This window comes from Canis lupus, chromosome 6 (genome assembly GCF_048164855.1).
Source record: "Canis lupus baileyi chromosome 6, mCanLup2.hap1, whole genome shotgun sequence".
NCBI classification, from domain to species: domain Eukaryota; kingdom Metazoa; phylum Chordata; class Mammalia; order Carnivora; family Canidae; genus Canis; species Canis lupus.
In genome coordinates this window covers 46,761,444-46,775,848 of record NC_132843.1, presented here as the reverse complement: position 1 = coordinate 46,775,848, position 14,405 = coordinate 46,761,444, and the positions used below count along the sequence as shown (strand labels likewise).

The 14,405-nt window shown below is 34.2% G+C and overlaps 1 protein-coding gene across 11 annotated transcripts in view; it reads right to left on the bottom strand.

Moving 5' to 3' along the window:
* The window catches only part of AKT3 (AKT serine/threonine kinase 3), a 308,393-nt gene that overhangs the window by 80,835 nt on the left and 213,153 nt on the right, over positions 1 to 14,405 (bottom strand). For 9 of the 11 annotated variants that reach the window (XM_072830379.1, XM_072830375.1, XM_072830381.1 and 6 more), the window contains 2 exons: positions 14,263 to 14,328; positions 12,835 to 12,903 (listed from right to left, as the gene is read on the bottom strand). In XM_072830379.1, the coding sequence (XP_072686480.1) occupies positions 12,835 to 12,903; positions 14,263 to 14,328 (135 nt within the window). The remainder of the gene's footprint in view (positions 1 to 12,834; positions 12,904 to 14,262; positions 14,329 to 14,405) is intronic. The other 2 variants (XM_072830374.1, XM_072830378.1) reach the window with 1 other exon arrangement.

Below are 14,405 nucleotides of genomic sequence, written 5' to 3'. Positions count from 1 at the left end.
TATAAAAATGTCATATTCTAATAACATAGTTCAGGGCACCTGGGTGGCTCAATGGTTGAGCATCTGCCTTTGGCTCAGGTCATGCATGATCCTGGGGTCCTAGGATTGAGTCTGACATCAGGCTCCTCACAGGGAACTGCTTCTCCCACTGCCTATGTCTCTGCCTCTCTCTGTGTCTCTCATAAATAAATAAATAAAATCTTAAAACATAGTTTAATTTGTATTTCAAGAAATACATCCTTTAGGATGCCATAGAAAAATTGAAAGGATCTAAAGTCAGAGCTGCTGGACAGTGGAACAGTTGTTTGATGGCAACTGTGTTAGCCATAAATTATTAGCTAAGGCCTTAAGTCCTATTTGTCTACTTCTTGGCCTCTTTCTTACAAGTCTGAAAAAATAAGAATTCTAGTTTACCAACTAGGTGCCTGAAATCTGAAAGAGTAGCCCGTACATTGGCAATTTTTAAAAAAGTAATGCAATACAAGTTAAGACAATTTTCTGGGAAAAAAAAAAAAAGAAAATTTTCTGGGATTAAAAAATCACCTACTGAAAATACTTAATAATGTGAAAAGTACAAAAAATAGTTTCCTTTAAAAAATAATTTTAAATTCCCAATCCAATATTGTAATTAAAATAAATTAAAATATTTTATTAAAACCATATTATCAAGATTAAAGAAGAAACTGCTCAGTTCTAATCACATTAAATATTAATAGATTTCTTCATTTGGAAAATATACTTTTAAGAAGGTAAAAAGTTCTCAAGGTAATTATTCTAAAATATTTATATTTATTAGGATATATGTGAAATATCTGGGCTATTTGTGAAATATATCCAATACCAGTACAATAAAAATAATAAACATTATCATTTTTGAGCATTAATAGCAGTACATTCTAGCAACAATCATAAAAGCTACATGTCACCTCCACAGTACAGATGACTAAATGTAATAAGTGATTATTCCCATTACTATCTATCACAATAGGCATTAACTTTTAATAGATTTATTTATTTTACAGAGATACAGAGTGTATGTGGGGAAGGGCAGAGGGACAGAATCTCAAGCAGACTCCTGGTTGAGCACAGAGCCCTTACACGGGGCTGTATCCCATGACCTTGAGATTACCACCTGAGCTAAAACCAAGAGTTGGATGTTTTACTGACTACACCACCCAGGCGCCCCACGAGAAGCACTATTTTTGAGTACTGCTACTTGTTGGGTACTGTACCAAGTGACTTACATGCATAGTCCTCAAAACACTCTTATAAAATAGATAAAATTATTATCTGCATTCAGAAATGAGAAAACTAAGGCTTAGAGATGTTATAAAATTTGCCCAGCATCACATAGCTATTAAGTGGTAAAGTTGAGATTCAAACTTAGGTGGTCTCTAAAGCATATCATCTATTTATCATGCTAAAATTATAGTTTCTATTAATTTGAGATGATACATGTATAAATTATTCTAGTAAGAAGAAATTTCATAAATTTCCTTCATAATTGCATAATATGAACTACGTAAGAGAAAGAACTTGTCATAGAACACAGCTTCTCAAAGTATAGAACAAGAACAGGAATACAGCACATCTCTGTTGAAAGATCAGTACACCTAGAACTGTGACCTACACAGGGTCTCACTCTCAAAAAGCTGCCCTCACCACAGCCTCTGTGCAGGCAGTTCTTCCCCAGTTTCTGCTTCCCCAAATATTTTGCTAGCAAGCCTCAGTCTAAGTGCTACTTCCTCAAACGAGTAACTCAATTTATAGTTAAGTAGGTTCTCCATTATTCTCTCTCATACCACAGGGTTCTGTTCATTGCTATTATAATACATTTATTGAGTTTATTTCACAATATGGCTGTTTTAATCATCCCAGTACACCCTAAGACCAGAACACAATAAGCACTCAATAAACATTTCTGAATGATAAACAAACCTTATTTGGAAAACATACACCTTTAAATAGACCATTGGTCAATGAAAACATGACATGAGAAATTAGTAAATTTAGGAAAAGAACAGTTCTAACAAATAAAAAACATGAGAATACATATGTAAAATATGCTATATTCATATATAAGTACAATATAAAATTGGTTTCTACAGGTTAGTTTATACATTAAAATTTTATATTAGTAAAGAAAAAAGGTTTAAATAAATGCTTTAAGTTTCCATATTATGAAACAAGGGTAAGAAAAGCAAATTAAATCAAAGTAGCCAGAAGGAAGGAAATAATAAAGAGTAAAAATCAATGAATAGACAACCCCAAAATAATAGAAAACCAATCGAACCTAGAGCTGAAAATATCCATAAAAATTATTAACCTTTAGGAAGAATGATCAGAAATAAAAAGAGAGAAGACACACACTGCAATATTAAAAGAGAGACATTAACCATTGCTCCCTACAGACACTAATGCAGTAACAACAGAATGTTATTAACAATATTAAGCAAATACCTTAAAAATTTAGATGAACAAATTCTTAGAAAAACATAAACTATCAAAGCTCACTCAAGAAAAAATAAAATGCATGGCTACACACACACACACACACACACACACACACATATATATTCTTTTTTCTTTCAATTCATTGTTAAAAACCTTCCTACAAAGAAAATTCTTGGTCCAAAAATTTCAGTGATGAAATCTACCAGAAAACAGAAGAGGCAGCAATGCCTCCCAACTCACTTCAAGAGGTTAGCATTAACTTAAATCCAAACCCTGAGACATTACATGGGATAGGGAAAAAGAGAGACCTAAAGTATATTACTAAGGAACAAATATTTAAAATTTTTAATAAGATTTTAGTAAATTGGATCCAACAAAACATCAAAGGGATAATATCTCATAACTAAGTTGGGTTTATATAAGAAATGCAAAATTGGTTTAACATTAAAAAAATCAACCAACACAATTCAAGATATTAGCAGAATAAAGAAGAAAACTATATGGCCATCAAAATAGATACAGGAAAATCATTTGACAAAATAGTATACTTCATCAGGATTTCTTAAAAATCTCAGCAAACTAGGAATAAGAATAAATAAATTTAAAAAAAAAGTCTCCAACTTGATGAAGGAGGCATCTATGAAAAAACCTACAGCTAACAATATACTTTTTGGTGAAAATATGGATACTTTCACCCTAAAATCATGTATAAGGCAAGAATGTCTGCTCTCACTATGCTGTTTAACACTGTTCTGGAGGTCCTAGGCAATAACAGAAGAAAAATGCATGAGATTAGAAAGAAGAAGTAAAATTCTGCCTCTTCTCACATGATGATCATCTACACAGAGAATGTCAACATATCTCAAAACTTTTTTTAGCAAGAATGCAAAATTCAAGGACAATAAATATCAATGGCATTTCTATATATTATCAACCAACAAATCAAATTTGGAAGACCAATCACTTACAATAACATCAAAAACATAAAACAGTTCAGGATAAATTTAACAAAAAAATGTTCAAGACCTATACACTAAAAACTATATAATATTGTTGAAAAAAATTTAGAAAATCTAAATAATTGGAAAGATATACCATGTTCATGGATCAGAACACAATGTTGTTAATATATCAATTCTCTCTAAATTGATCAATAGTTTAATACAACCTCAGTTAAAAAATAGGAGACATTTACATAGAAATCAACAAGCTAATTCTATAATTTATGTGGAAATATTAAGGAAATAAGGTTGTCAAAAACAATTTTTTTAAAAAGCAAAAGTGGAAGACTTTTAACTTATTGTCATGAAAGTGTTAAAATCAAGTGTGGTAGGTATAAGAATGGATAGATATATAGATTAATGCAACAATACAGAGTCCAGATATCGACCCTCATGTACATGGTCAAATGATTTTTGACCAAGATGTCAGGGTAATGAAAAATATACTGTTTTCAACAAATATGCTGGAACAATTAAATATCTAAATCTAAAACAAAACAAAAAAACCCACTGACTCTAATATAGCACCATATACAAAAATTAACTTGAAATGGATCACAGGCCTAAATGTTAGTATTAAAACTATTCACCCTTTTAGAAGAAAACATGGGAGAAAAATCTTAAATTTGGGTGAGGAAAACATGTTTTAAATTAAACACAAAATGCACAAACCACACACACAATGTATGAAATGTATTTCATCTAATTTTGAAGATTTTACCTTCAAAAGATACTTCTAAAAAAGCCTATCAAAAGAAGATATCCAGGGACACCTGGGTGGCTCGGTGGTTTAGCATCTACTTTAGGCTCAGGTTGTGATCCCGGGGAACTGGAATTGAGTCCTGCATTGGGCTTCCCGCGGGGAGCCTACTTTGCCCTCTGCATATATCTCTGCCTCTCTCTGTCTGTCATAAATAAATAATAAAATCTTTACGAAAGAAAGAAAGAAAGAAAGAAAGAAAGAAAGAAAGAAAGAAAGAAAGAAAGAAAGAAAGAAAGAAAGACAGAAAGAGAAAGAAAGAATCTCCAAGTGGCAAATCAACACAGGAAAAGATGATCAATATCATTAGTTGTTCAGGAAGTTCAAAAAACTACAAAATACCACTACACACCCACCAAAAGGGGTAAAATGTAAGGATTAACCATGTCAAGTGTGGTGACGACGTTAAGTAACATACTAAAAACGCAAAATGCAATTTGGCAGTCTCTTAAGAAGTTGAACAAACATACCAAATGATACAGAAACTGCATTCCTAGATATTTACCCAAGATAACTGAAAATATATGTCCATATGAAGTTTTGTACCAGAATATTCACACTTTTTCATAATAGCCCAAACTGCAAAGAACCCAAATGTCTATCTACTAATGATTGCATAAGCATATTATGATACAACTATGTAATGAAGTAAATCCATAAAAAGAAACAAGCTACTGATATACACAACCATTTTGTGAATTTTTAAAGTATTATGCTAAGTGAAAGATGCAGAACATAAATGACTAAATACTGTGCTTGGAAATTATACTCGGGGGGGGGGAACGTAGTTATAATTCTTAATATTTAGGTATCGTGTTGAACTGCCCTGTATTTTTTTCTTCAAGGTCACCAATTGTACATATATTGTGTCTTTGGTTTTCTCTCCTTTGTATGCTCACTCTGGATAATCCAACCTTTGTGTGAGAAGCTTAATTACCCTGAAAATGTGGTGCTGTACGATAACCTGGTCAGCTCCTACAGTTCAGTCACCTCATCCGAGATTCCAGAAATGAAAGTAAGTAAGCCTCTTAGATGTTGAGGCTAGTCAAGGCTTTGAATTGTTACCTTAGATGGAGTGATATATTGGTTTAAAGATTTATTTTAGAAAACTAGCCTTGAAATTTATTATAAAAGTATACTAAAATACAGTATATACTAAAGTATACACTAAAAATATTCCCAAATTTATTTTGCCTTCAACTTTATATGTTAAAGTGAATATTATAATGTAACTTTCTTGGCTTAGGAATTTCTGAAAAAGCTTTAGATGAAAGCTATAGAATTCTGATATAACCTACATAATATATTAATAACTAAAACAGCTAAAAAATGAACTCATCAGACTCCTGACAATAAAGATATTTATATACATATAAATTTAGTAAAACTTTCAAAATCATCATTGTGAATATAAAATGATACTTTTAATTTAAAAATCACCCAAATCACACCTCCATAAATTAGTAAGTAGAATTAGAATGATGACTGTCGGCACTTCTGCCTCATGTGAATTTAAAATGAGATGATTTTGGTTCACTGAAGACAAAAATGCCAGCCAAATAATGAAAATCTGAAACAAATATGAGAGGATCTCAAGATTGGCATGAAATTGAAAGGCAAATGAAAAAAATGAAGTGAATTTTATCAAAATAATTAATATAGTGTACCATGGGCTAAGTATAGGCAAGAATAGCGAATAACTGAAAGTGTCAGTTTCATCCATATCATATCCACATAAGTAGAGGACTGTGAAGAATTTAATCAGAAGAGTATACATTTCTACATAGTGATTTTCATTTATGCCCTAATGGATATCTTAACTTCCAATTTCAGCCTGGAGAGGTTTATAGAGGTCCAGAAAGAAATAGGGCTGGGTAAGATCTGGGGGAAGAGTCCTAAGTAGAGGCATTCTTGTTTTTTATTATTATTAGCTTTTAAAGAATTTTATTTTTAAGTAATCTCTACTCCCAATGTGGGTCTCAAACTCGCAATCCCAAGATCAAGAGTCACACTCTACCAACTGAGCCAGTCACATGCCCCTACGTAGAGGCATTTTAAACCAACCACCACCATCTTAGTCGGTTTTCAGTTTACTTTTTCTTTTTTTCCCAGAATATTTTTCTCCTTATGTAAATTTTTTTTTTAATGATTTTATTTATTCTTGAGAGAGAGAGGCAGAGATACAGGCAGATGGAGAAGCAGGCTCCATGCAGGGAGTCCTATGTGGGATCATGACCTGAGGCTAAGGCAGAAGCTTAACTGTGAGGGTGAGCTTTAACTACAGGCGTCCCTTCTTATGTAAATTTGTAAATTTAATACCTAAGCTACCAAAAGAGAGTTGATCTGGGTATGTTAGGAGCAGTGTTACTGGTCACATTACTCAGGTGCTTTTATAATTTGTTCTTCAGATGCTGGATGACTGTTTATCCAAGGCTGCCCTGAATTCATTGTCAAACCTTGAGATCCAAACCAAGTGTTGTACGTTCCATTCTATTGCCAAGGTTCACACCTTGCATCAACCCAAGAAAAAGGAAAAATCCATGCTTCTGATTAGGAGCTAGTATTTGTCAAATCCAATGCACTTTTTTCAATTGTTATCTTGCAGGATTCACTCTACAAAGTAATACTTCATATACCATACTCAGCTTCACAGGCTTCTCTTGCCTGGGTCCTTTTGCCAAGAAGCTCCTTAGGCTTCTTTCAACACCAACAACCCTACTGTTGGTATCTCCAGGCACCATTCTTGGCCACTAATGTTCTAACTTTACATACTTTTCTCACATTGGACATTTCTTCCCTTCTTTGGTTTTAGCACTCCTGATGAAGCCTATTTGTATATCTGACCTAACTCTACCTCCCTGTTAGCCCCACTAGGTACCTCAAATATAAGATAATCACACTAGAATTCATTCTTAATCCTGTGTTTCCTGATTTTTTGAACAGTCCAGTATCCACACAATTCCCCCCAAGCAGTAAACAGGAAACTGTGACATTTTTCTCTTTCCATTTAGTCATTAAATCCTGGAAATTCTAGGGGCACTTGGTGGCTCAATCATTTGAGCATCTGACTTGGTTTTAGCTCACGTCATGATCTCATGGGTGGTGGGATCAAGCCCCATGTTGGGCTCCATGCTCAGCACAGAGTTTGCTTGGGATTCTCTCTCTTCTCCCTCTGCCCACCCCCCTACCACCCCTCAACAGCACACTATCTCTTCTCTCTAAAATAAATAAGTAAATCTTTAAAAATCAATCAGTCCTGGAAATTCTAGTACCTAAACATGATTAGAATTTTATTCCTTCTAATATTGCTTCAGTTAATGACCCTATAAGTTTATAAATGGATTACTAAAAACCTAAATACAGTATCCTCTCAAGTATTTTCCTGGTTCCCAATTCTGTCTTCTTCAATCCAAGTTTCATATTGCTACAAAATATTCTTTCTGAAAGATTTTCTTACAGAAATCCTTCCATGATGGTCCACTGTCTTCAGGATAAAATCTAAATTACTTGGGAGAGAAAATCTATCCTAATACGATGCTATTTGTTCAGAATCTTCTGGCTTTCTTCTGCAGGACTTTGTGCGTCACCAATACACTGTATTATATAGCCGGGCAGGTGGTGGAGGATTGGCATATTCCTGCACATTCCACATATTTTGTTTCCTCTGTACAGAAATGTGCTCCTTTTCATTCATAGTGATCGAACTTATAGTTAAACTAAAGTCTTAGCTTAGCAATCACTTGAGGAAGGGTTTCATTTCCTACCTGGCATCTTCCCCCTTTCTCTTCTCTCTTCCTTTTTGGATTGATTCCAGTGCCCATTCTCTGTATCCCACAATAAGCAGTGTTATCATAGCAATAATGACACTATAAAGTACATGCATATTCTCTTGTCTATAACCCCAATTAGATGGTTATCTTTTAAAAGAGAGTACTATGTTTTCCTTATTTCTGCATCTGCTGAGGTCCAGTCGATGGTACTTACTCATTAAATATTTAATAGGCAAATGGACTATAATGGAATAGGTTCTAAAGTTCATACATAAATTATCGAGTATAATCAAAATCATTCTTGAAAATTCCTGAGGAAGGTATTACACTGCAGACCCAACATATTGTCTCAATATAGTTAAGCCCAGCAATTCTTCCTCCAGCGCTGAAATACCACAGTTTCTTTAGACGGATATCTGTAGTTACAATGCGCTTAATGACAATGATTTATGAAAACTATGTATTTTTAAACATCAGAGTTTATGTCCCATGAAACTCAGTGGGTGGCAAGTAGAAACTGACATAGAGTAAAATAGCAAATTTATTTCTCATCTTAAGGTGACTCTGTGAACACAGTTATTGAGAAGAACGGCAGAATCACCATTTCCTTCTTTCCTTCCTCCATTCCTTTCTAACTGTATCTATCTATTTATCGATTTTTTTACACCAATATCCTCTCTCAATCCACTTCCATCAAGATTATTTAGTGCTTTAAGCAACACTGGCAAACACAGGGACAATAAAAAGCATGGCCATGAGCATGCTACATTCCATGCAGTCTCGTAGTCTGTTTTATGTATATTTCATGATAAACATTCCAGAACACAGGCTAAAAGGAGACTATTGCTAATTAAAAATCAAGACAAGCATGAATTAAGTAAAAATTGTGCTAGATATAATTACTTAAATAGGCCCACTGAATAAGCCCACCTCAGGGCAGTGGTTGGATATAAAGAGATTTGAGGATGCTGCCCTTTTGGTGAGCAACATTTTATCAGAGCTTCATTTTCTTTCCTTCTTTCTTTTTTTAAGAAAACGTTTTATTTATTTATTTGAGAGACAGAGAGAGAGAGGAGGAACACAGGGAGAAGGACAAGCAGACTCTCCGCTGAGCATAGAGCCCAACACACAGGGTTCGATCCTACACTGCAATATCATGACTTGAGCCAAAATCCAGAGTTGGAAATTTAAGTGACTGAGCCACCTAGGCACTCCCAGAGCTTCTTTTTCAACAGGCCGGGCATCTCCTACCCACAGTTCTTAGATGCCACCCAGAGTTTCCCCACAGGGTAACTTATGGACTGTGTGAGCTTATGGCTTCCCTTACTTTACCTCTATTTCAACCTTATTTCCAAACATAAGTACCATTTTTAGTGGTTTTTTTCTATAGCAATGGAGTTTTCTAAATTTCTAGGAAGCATCCCTGGGCAGAATAAATGTCACAATGAACCTAAAGCAAAATCAAAATCAAGTAAGTCACAAGAAAGATATAGTGAACATAGATTTCCTTTGCAGAAATGATACATTTAAGAACAGAAATAATCACATTAAGTTTCAAGAACTAAATAACTGTTAGTATTCATAAAGTACATTCAAAAGTACATCTAAACTGTATTTAAAAGTGTATCTGATAACTAAAAAGTGTATCTGATAATTTTTTAAAAGAAAGAAAAATTGGGAAATTATATATATAAAACTTTCATTTTTACTAATATACATATTACTATATACATATACATATATATATATGGCAATGCTGTGATTATGATCCAAGCACTTGAAAATTACAGACCACATACAGAATCAGTTCACCTGCTGCAATCCATTAAATAATTTAGTCTTTATCTATAACATATTCTCACAACAGAAATTCTGAAAAAAGAGAGAAATAATGTAGGAGTTTCAGTGCTAAAGAAAACCATCTGGCTAGTCTGAAAATCTGCTTTTGTGTGTAAAATTTTTTCAACAATTATCATTTAATTAATCTCAGAAGTACTCTAGGTTTAGAACGAGAGTGTGGGTGCAGCAGGCCCCCCCAGGAGGCTTCCCACCACACAGACCCTCTTCCCTCCTGTGAAGTCCTGTGTTTCTTCATCTGTAGTTCTGATATAAGCAATAATTATCACTTTACACTTAGTGTGGGCTTTGTACCTTATCTCCCCCACCTGACTATAAACTCTTTGAGGGTAAGATCCAGGTTTAATTCAGATTTTATATCCCATATTACCTACTAGAGTGACTTGCACAAAACCTCAAAAAATGCCTATTTTATAAAGACACTCAAAGATACTCCCTCCTGAAAAAAACATTTTCAAGTTTTTTCCCAAAATAAACTATGTAGTACATTACTTTCTATTTTTCTTCCTACTTGTCAGCAGTTTCCAGTTTAAACGTCCCTGTTGATCCTTGCTCCAGAGAGAATTTATTCATCCATTCACTTAATTTATTCACTCAAACAACCCAATAAATTATTTGTCTAGTTCCTACTTTGCCAGGTAGTGTGTAAGGTGCTGGGGTTATACCAGCAAAAAAGCCCTTAAGGAGCACACAGAGTCTAGCAGGAAGGATACACAAGTAAATAGGTAATTTTAAAACAAAGTGATAATTGTTATTAACAGGTGTAAATGTATGACACTGTGTAAGACTATTTCTATAATTTAAGAGTATTTCTCCAAGTTTTTGTTTGTAATTTATCATTTTTCTGATATTATGGTCTTCCCTGGTCATGTATCTATCCATCCGTCCACATTGGTCCATCTAACTTCCTTCCTTCATTTTTTAAATATGTATCTGTGGTACAAAATACACAAACTGCTCAAGAACACATAATTTAAAAAGTTGTCTTTCTCACACTGTCCCCAGCCATTTGTCTTATCTTCCCAAAGGTACACACTAATGATCAGTGCATACCTGCAGAGACAGTCAACGCATACACAGAAACATGTATCACACGCACATGGTCCTAGTTTCTTTTAACTATTACAATGGTGGCATGCTTTATCCTCTCCATCTTGTCTCTTTCACTTCAGAATGTATCTTAGAAGTCATTCCCTATTAGCCCACATTGGGCTACCTTCATTCTTTTTAATGGATATAAAGTATTCCACTGCGTGGATACAACACAATTAATTTAGGCAGTCTCCTTACCGAATGCTTATCTAAGGTTCTACAAATGCTGCAATGAATCTATTTATCCATGTATCATTCTGTGGTGTATCTCTGAATACGTCTGTAGAATAAATTCCTGGAAGTGAAACTGCTGGCTCCAAAAATAATGAGCACTTTTTATGTCGACAGATACTAATGTAGAGGATTCAACCATTTAATTCCCCATAAAATGGGAAATATCCACCCTCATAACATAAATTATAATCCCTATAAAAAAATGACTCCCTAATCTGTACCCACAGTTCTGACTCCCCACTTACTCTCTCTGATGTTCTCACGTTCTTTCCACATACACATTTCCTAGGAACCTTAGGGAAAACCACCACATTTATAATCTTACCCTTAACATATTCTTTGTTTAAGTACACTGTATTTGTTATCCCCAATTCCAACCCAAAGCCACTTTTGATCCTTCTCTCTTTCTACCCATACCCAATTCACTGGTCATGAAGATGGACCAATCCTGTGCCATTCTATGATGTTCACCTTCTCTGTATTTTCTCAGACACCTCTGAGTCCAATGCCTGGATTATTCTCCTCCAGCCACTCAAGTGCCTCCAGTCCTGTGCTCACCCTGGTGATTCTGTTCACGTGATCCTCTCTCTGCCTGAAGTATCTCAAGTCAGTTCCCCTACTGAGATCTCAGTAAGAATCAAAGGTCTACCCTTAATGCCAAATCACCCACAAAGCATCTTCTTTTTTTTATTTTCATAAAGTACTTTCTAATATGAATTTATGAACACTTAGGTCTTTCACTATATATGTTCTAATTTATAGTACACTTACAACGTAAATTACAAACTCCTTCATAGAAAGGATCATGTCTTAGCACATTCTGATAAACCCACACTGCCTTGGCATTTAAAATGTGATTATCAAATGAATGAATGCATTTTTGCAATTAATTCCTATAAGTCATATAATTCTACAGGAGAAAATATTCCACAGAGGATATTTAATCCACTTATTTTTGAAAAATAAGACTATTTTAAAGTCTGTGACATACAATCAATCCCCTGCTTAATAATTATATTTATTTCAGAAAACCCACAATGTGAAATATTTCCAGTTAAGTGTGCCAGTAAATTATAAATTTCCCTCACAATCCAAAATGGGGAGGACAAAGGACAGGGAACAAAGAGGTGAGATGTACCACTACGCTGACTGCATTTCTCTTCAAAGCTACAAAAACCTTTCAAATCTCTTAAATATAGTCAAAGTTATTCTAACTACTATGTAAAAGAAGAGAGAACTAGCCATGACGTGCCTATGGACTATTGCTCAAGTGAGTTTAAAATGGGCTAAATCTTTTACCAATTTCACAAACACTTGAAAAGAACTTTGCAAAGCATCATAAATCCTGTATTTCCAGGTTTCAAAGTTAAATAACACGATTTCCAAAAGCACATTTGTGATAAAATATTTTACATTTAAAAAACATAGGGAAAAAAAGAATATAATTATGCTTTCCAATATGTAAAAGCAGTCATAAAAAAATTAGTGATCATTATGTTTCATTATAAATGATTCAGCTCCCATCTACCCAGTGGTAGATGGAGCTACACAAATCCTTGCCAGGAAGAAGAGAACTATTACATTATAACTTATATCTTCAATAATTAAAGAAATGATGACAATACTACCATGCATATTCAAGTGGTGGATTTACTTCTTGACTCACCTCTCCCCCATTAACATATTCCATCACAAAACACAAACGGTCTTTTGTCTGGAAGGAATATTTCAAGGACTTGAAATGAAAAAGAAAAAATGTTACATTATAATCCAGAATTCTTATAACGATACCAAAATAGAATACTTAGAAACAGTAAGCTCCAGGGATGAAATGAATTGTTCTTGTCCTGACGAGTCTATTTAACTCCTTAAAAGTGTTAAGAGTTTGGAAGAACACAAAACAAATTTTGTTTAGATCAGCACTGGCTATTGTTAGGGAAAAAGTTAAAATTAAAATTTTAAGTAAAAATACACTTAGTAATTGTGATGAGCACCTGTCAATATATTGTGCTATTTGCAACTGTATTAGTTCCTGAGGTCCTCACCCTCAGGATCTTCAAGTGAGGAAGTCTAAGGAATACAACTGGAGTAGCTATGCTCCTGCTCCTAATACAGTTTCAACACTGCTTTTTGCATACTGGGTGCAGAACATGAGTGAATTCAACAGAGCTGTTTCATTTAACTGTATAAGTTATAAAGGTATCAGAACTTTAGAGCTATCTTAATACACTGGACAACAGACTGACAGCAATGTAACAAAGTAAGCCTAGGTATGTAACTATTCTTCTGAAAAAACTCCTACTACATAATCCTAAATCTCTAAAAGGCTCCTCCTTTGGAACATCTACCTGTTACTTCTTTTTCCTCTTTCTTTTCTATGAGTTATTTTTCATCTTAATATACTTCTTTAGAACCAGAACAAATTATGTCTCTATTATAAGCAATCTAAGTACAGGCCTAAAAAAATTAGTTCTTTCAAAACAAGTAATATGCATGTAAGTCACTGTTTACACTTTGTCCAGTCAAGAAAAACATCATGACTTATCCTATCTTTAATTTTTGTATTCAGGATTCCTGTTTCTTCAAGTACTCTCTACCTATGGGAGGTTTCAATTTCTATGAAAAATATTCAGTAAAGATTTTCTGCCTTTCATATCTGGAGACAATGTTGCTTGATCATTGAAATATGTATCAGAAGCCATTAAGCAGAGGAAACACAAAATCCTTACATTTGATACTAAGAATTTCTTGTAAGTCTACCATTTTCTCAGTGGTCTCTGTATATTTGCTCTATGGTTTTTTGTTTTTTAAGGCAGTGACATTCATGGGGGGAAAAAGTTTCAGAAAAGTAATGGCCATGTAAGAGGAGGATCACAAACACACACATATTGTAAACTTCAGCCATACACTGCAATCATTCGAAAGAAATACGACCTAGAGTCTGTCTACAAAGAAAATGGCATACGTAGACAAATGAGATTTTTCATGGCTTAGTTTTGCAATAACACTCTTGTGAATGTAAGTATCAGATGAGTACACCTGCCCTCCCTTGAACGTAAAGGTCAGGTGAGCGCACCTGGCCTCAGTCACTTACTGTTAAAAAGGGGTGTCGAGTGTTCTTTAACACTCTGCTTTCCGTTAGAGTATGTGCCACTTCATCCTACAAAAGAAAAAGGTAAACCTTTAATATATGGACTAAGCACCAGCAATAGAAAATATTCACTATTTCTCTAAGAC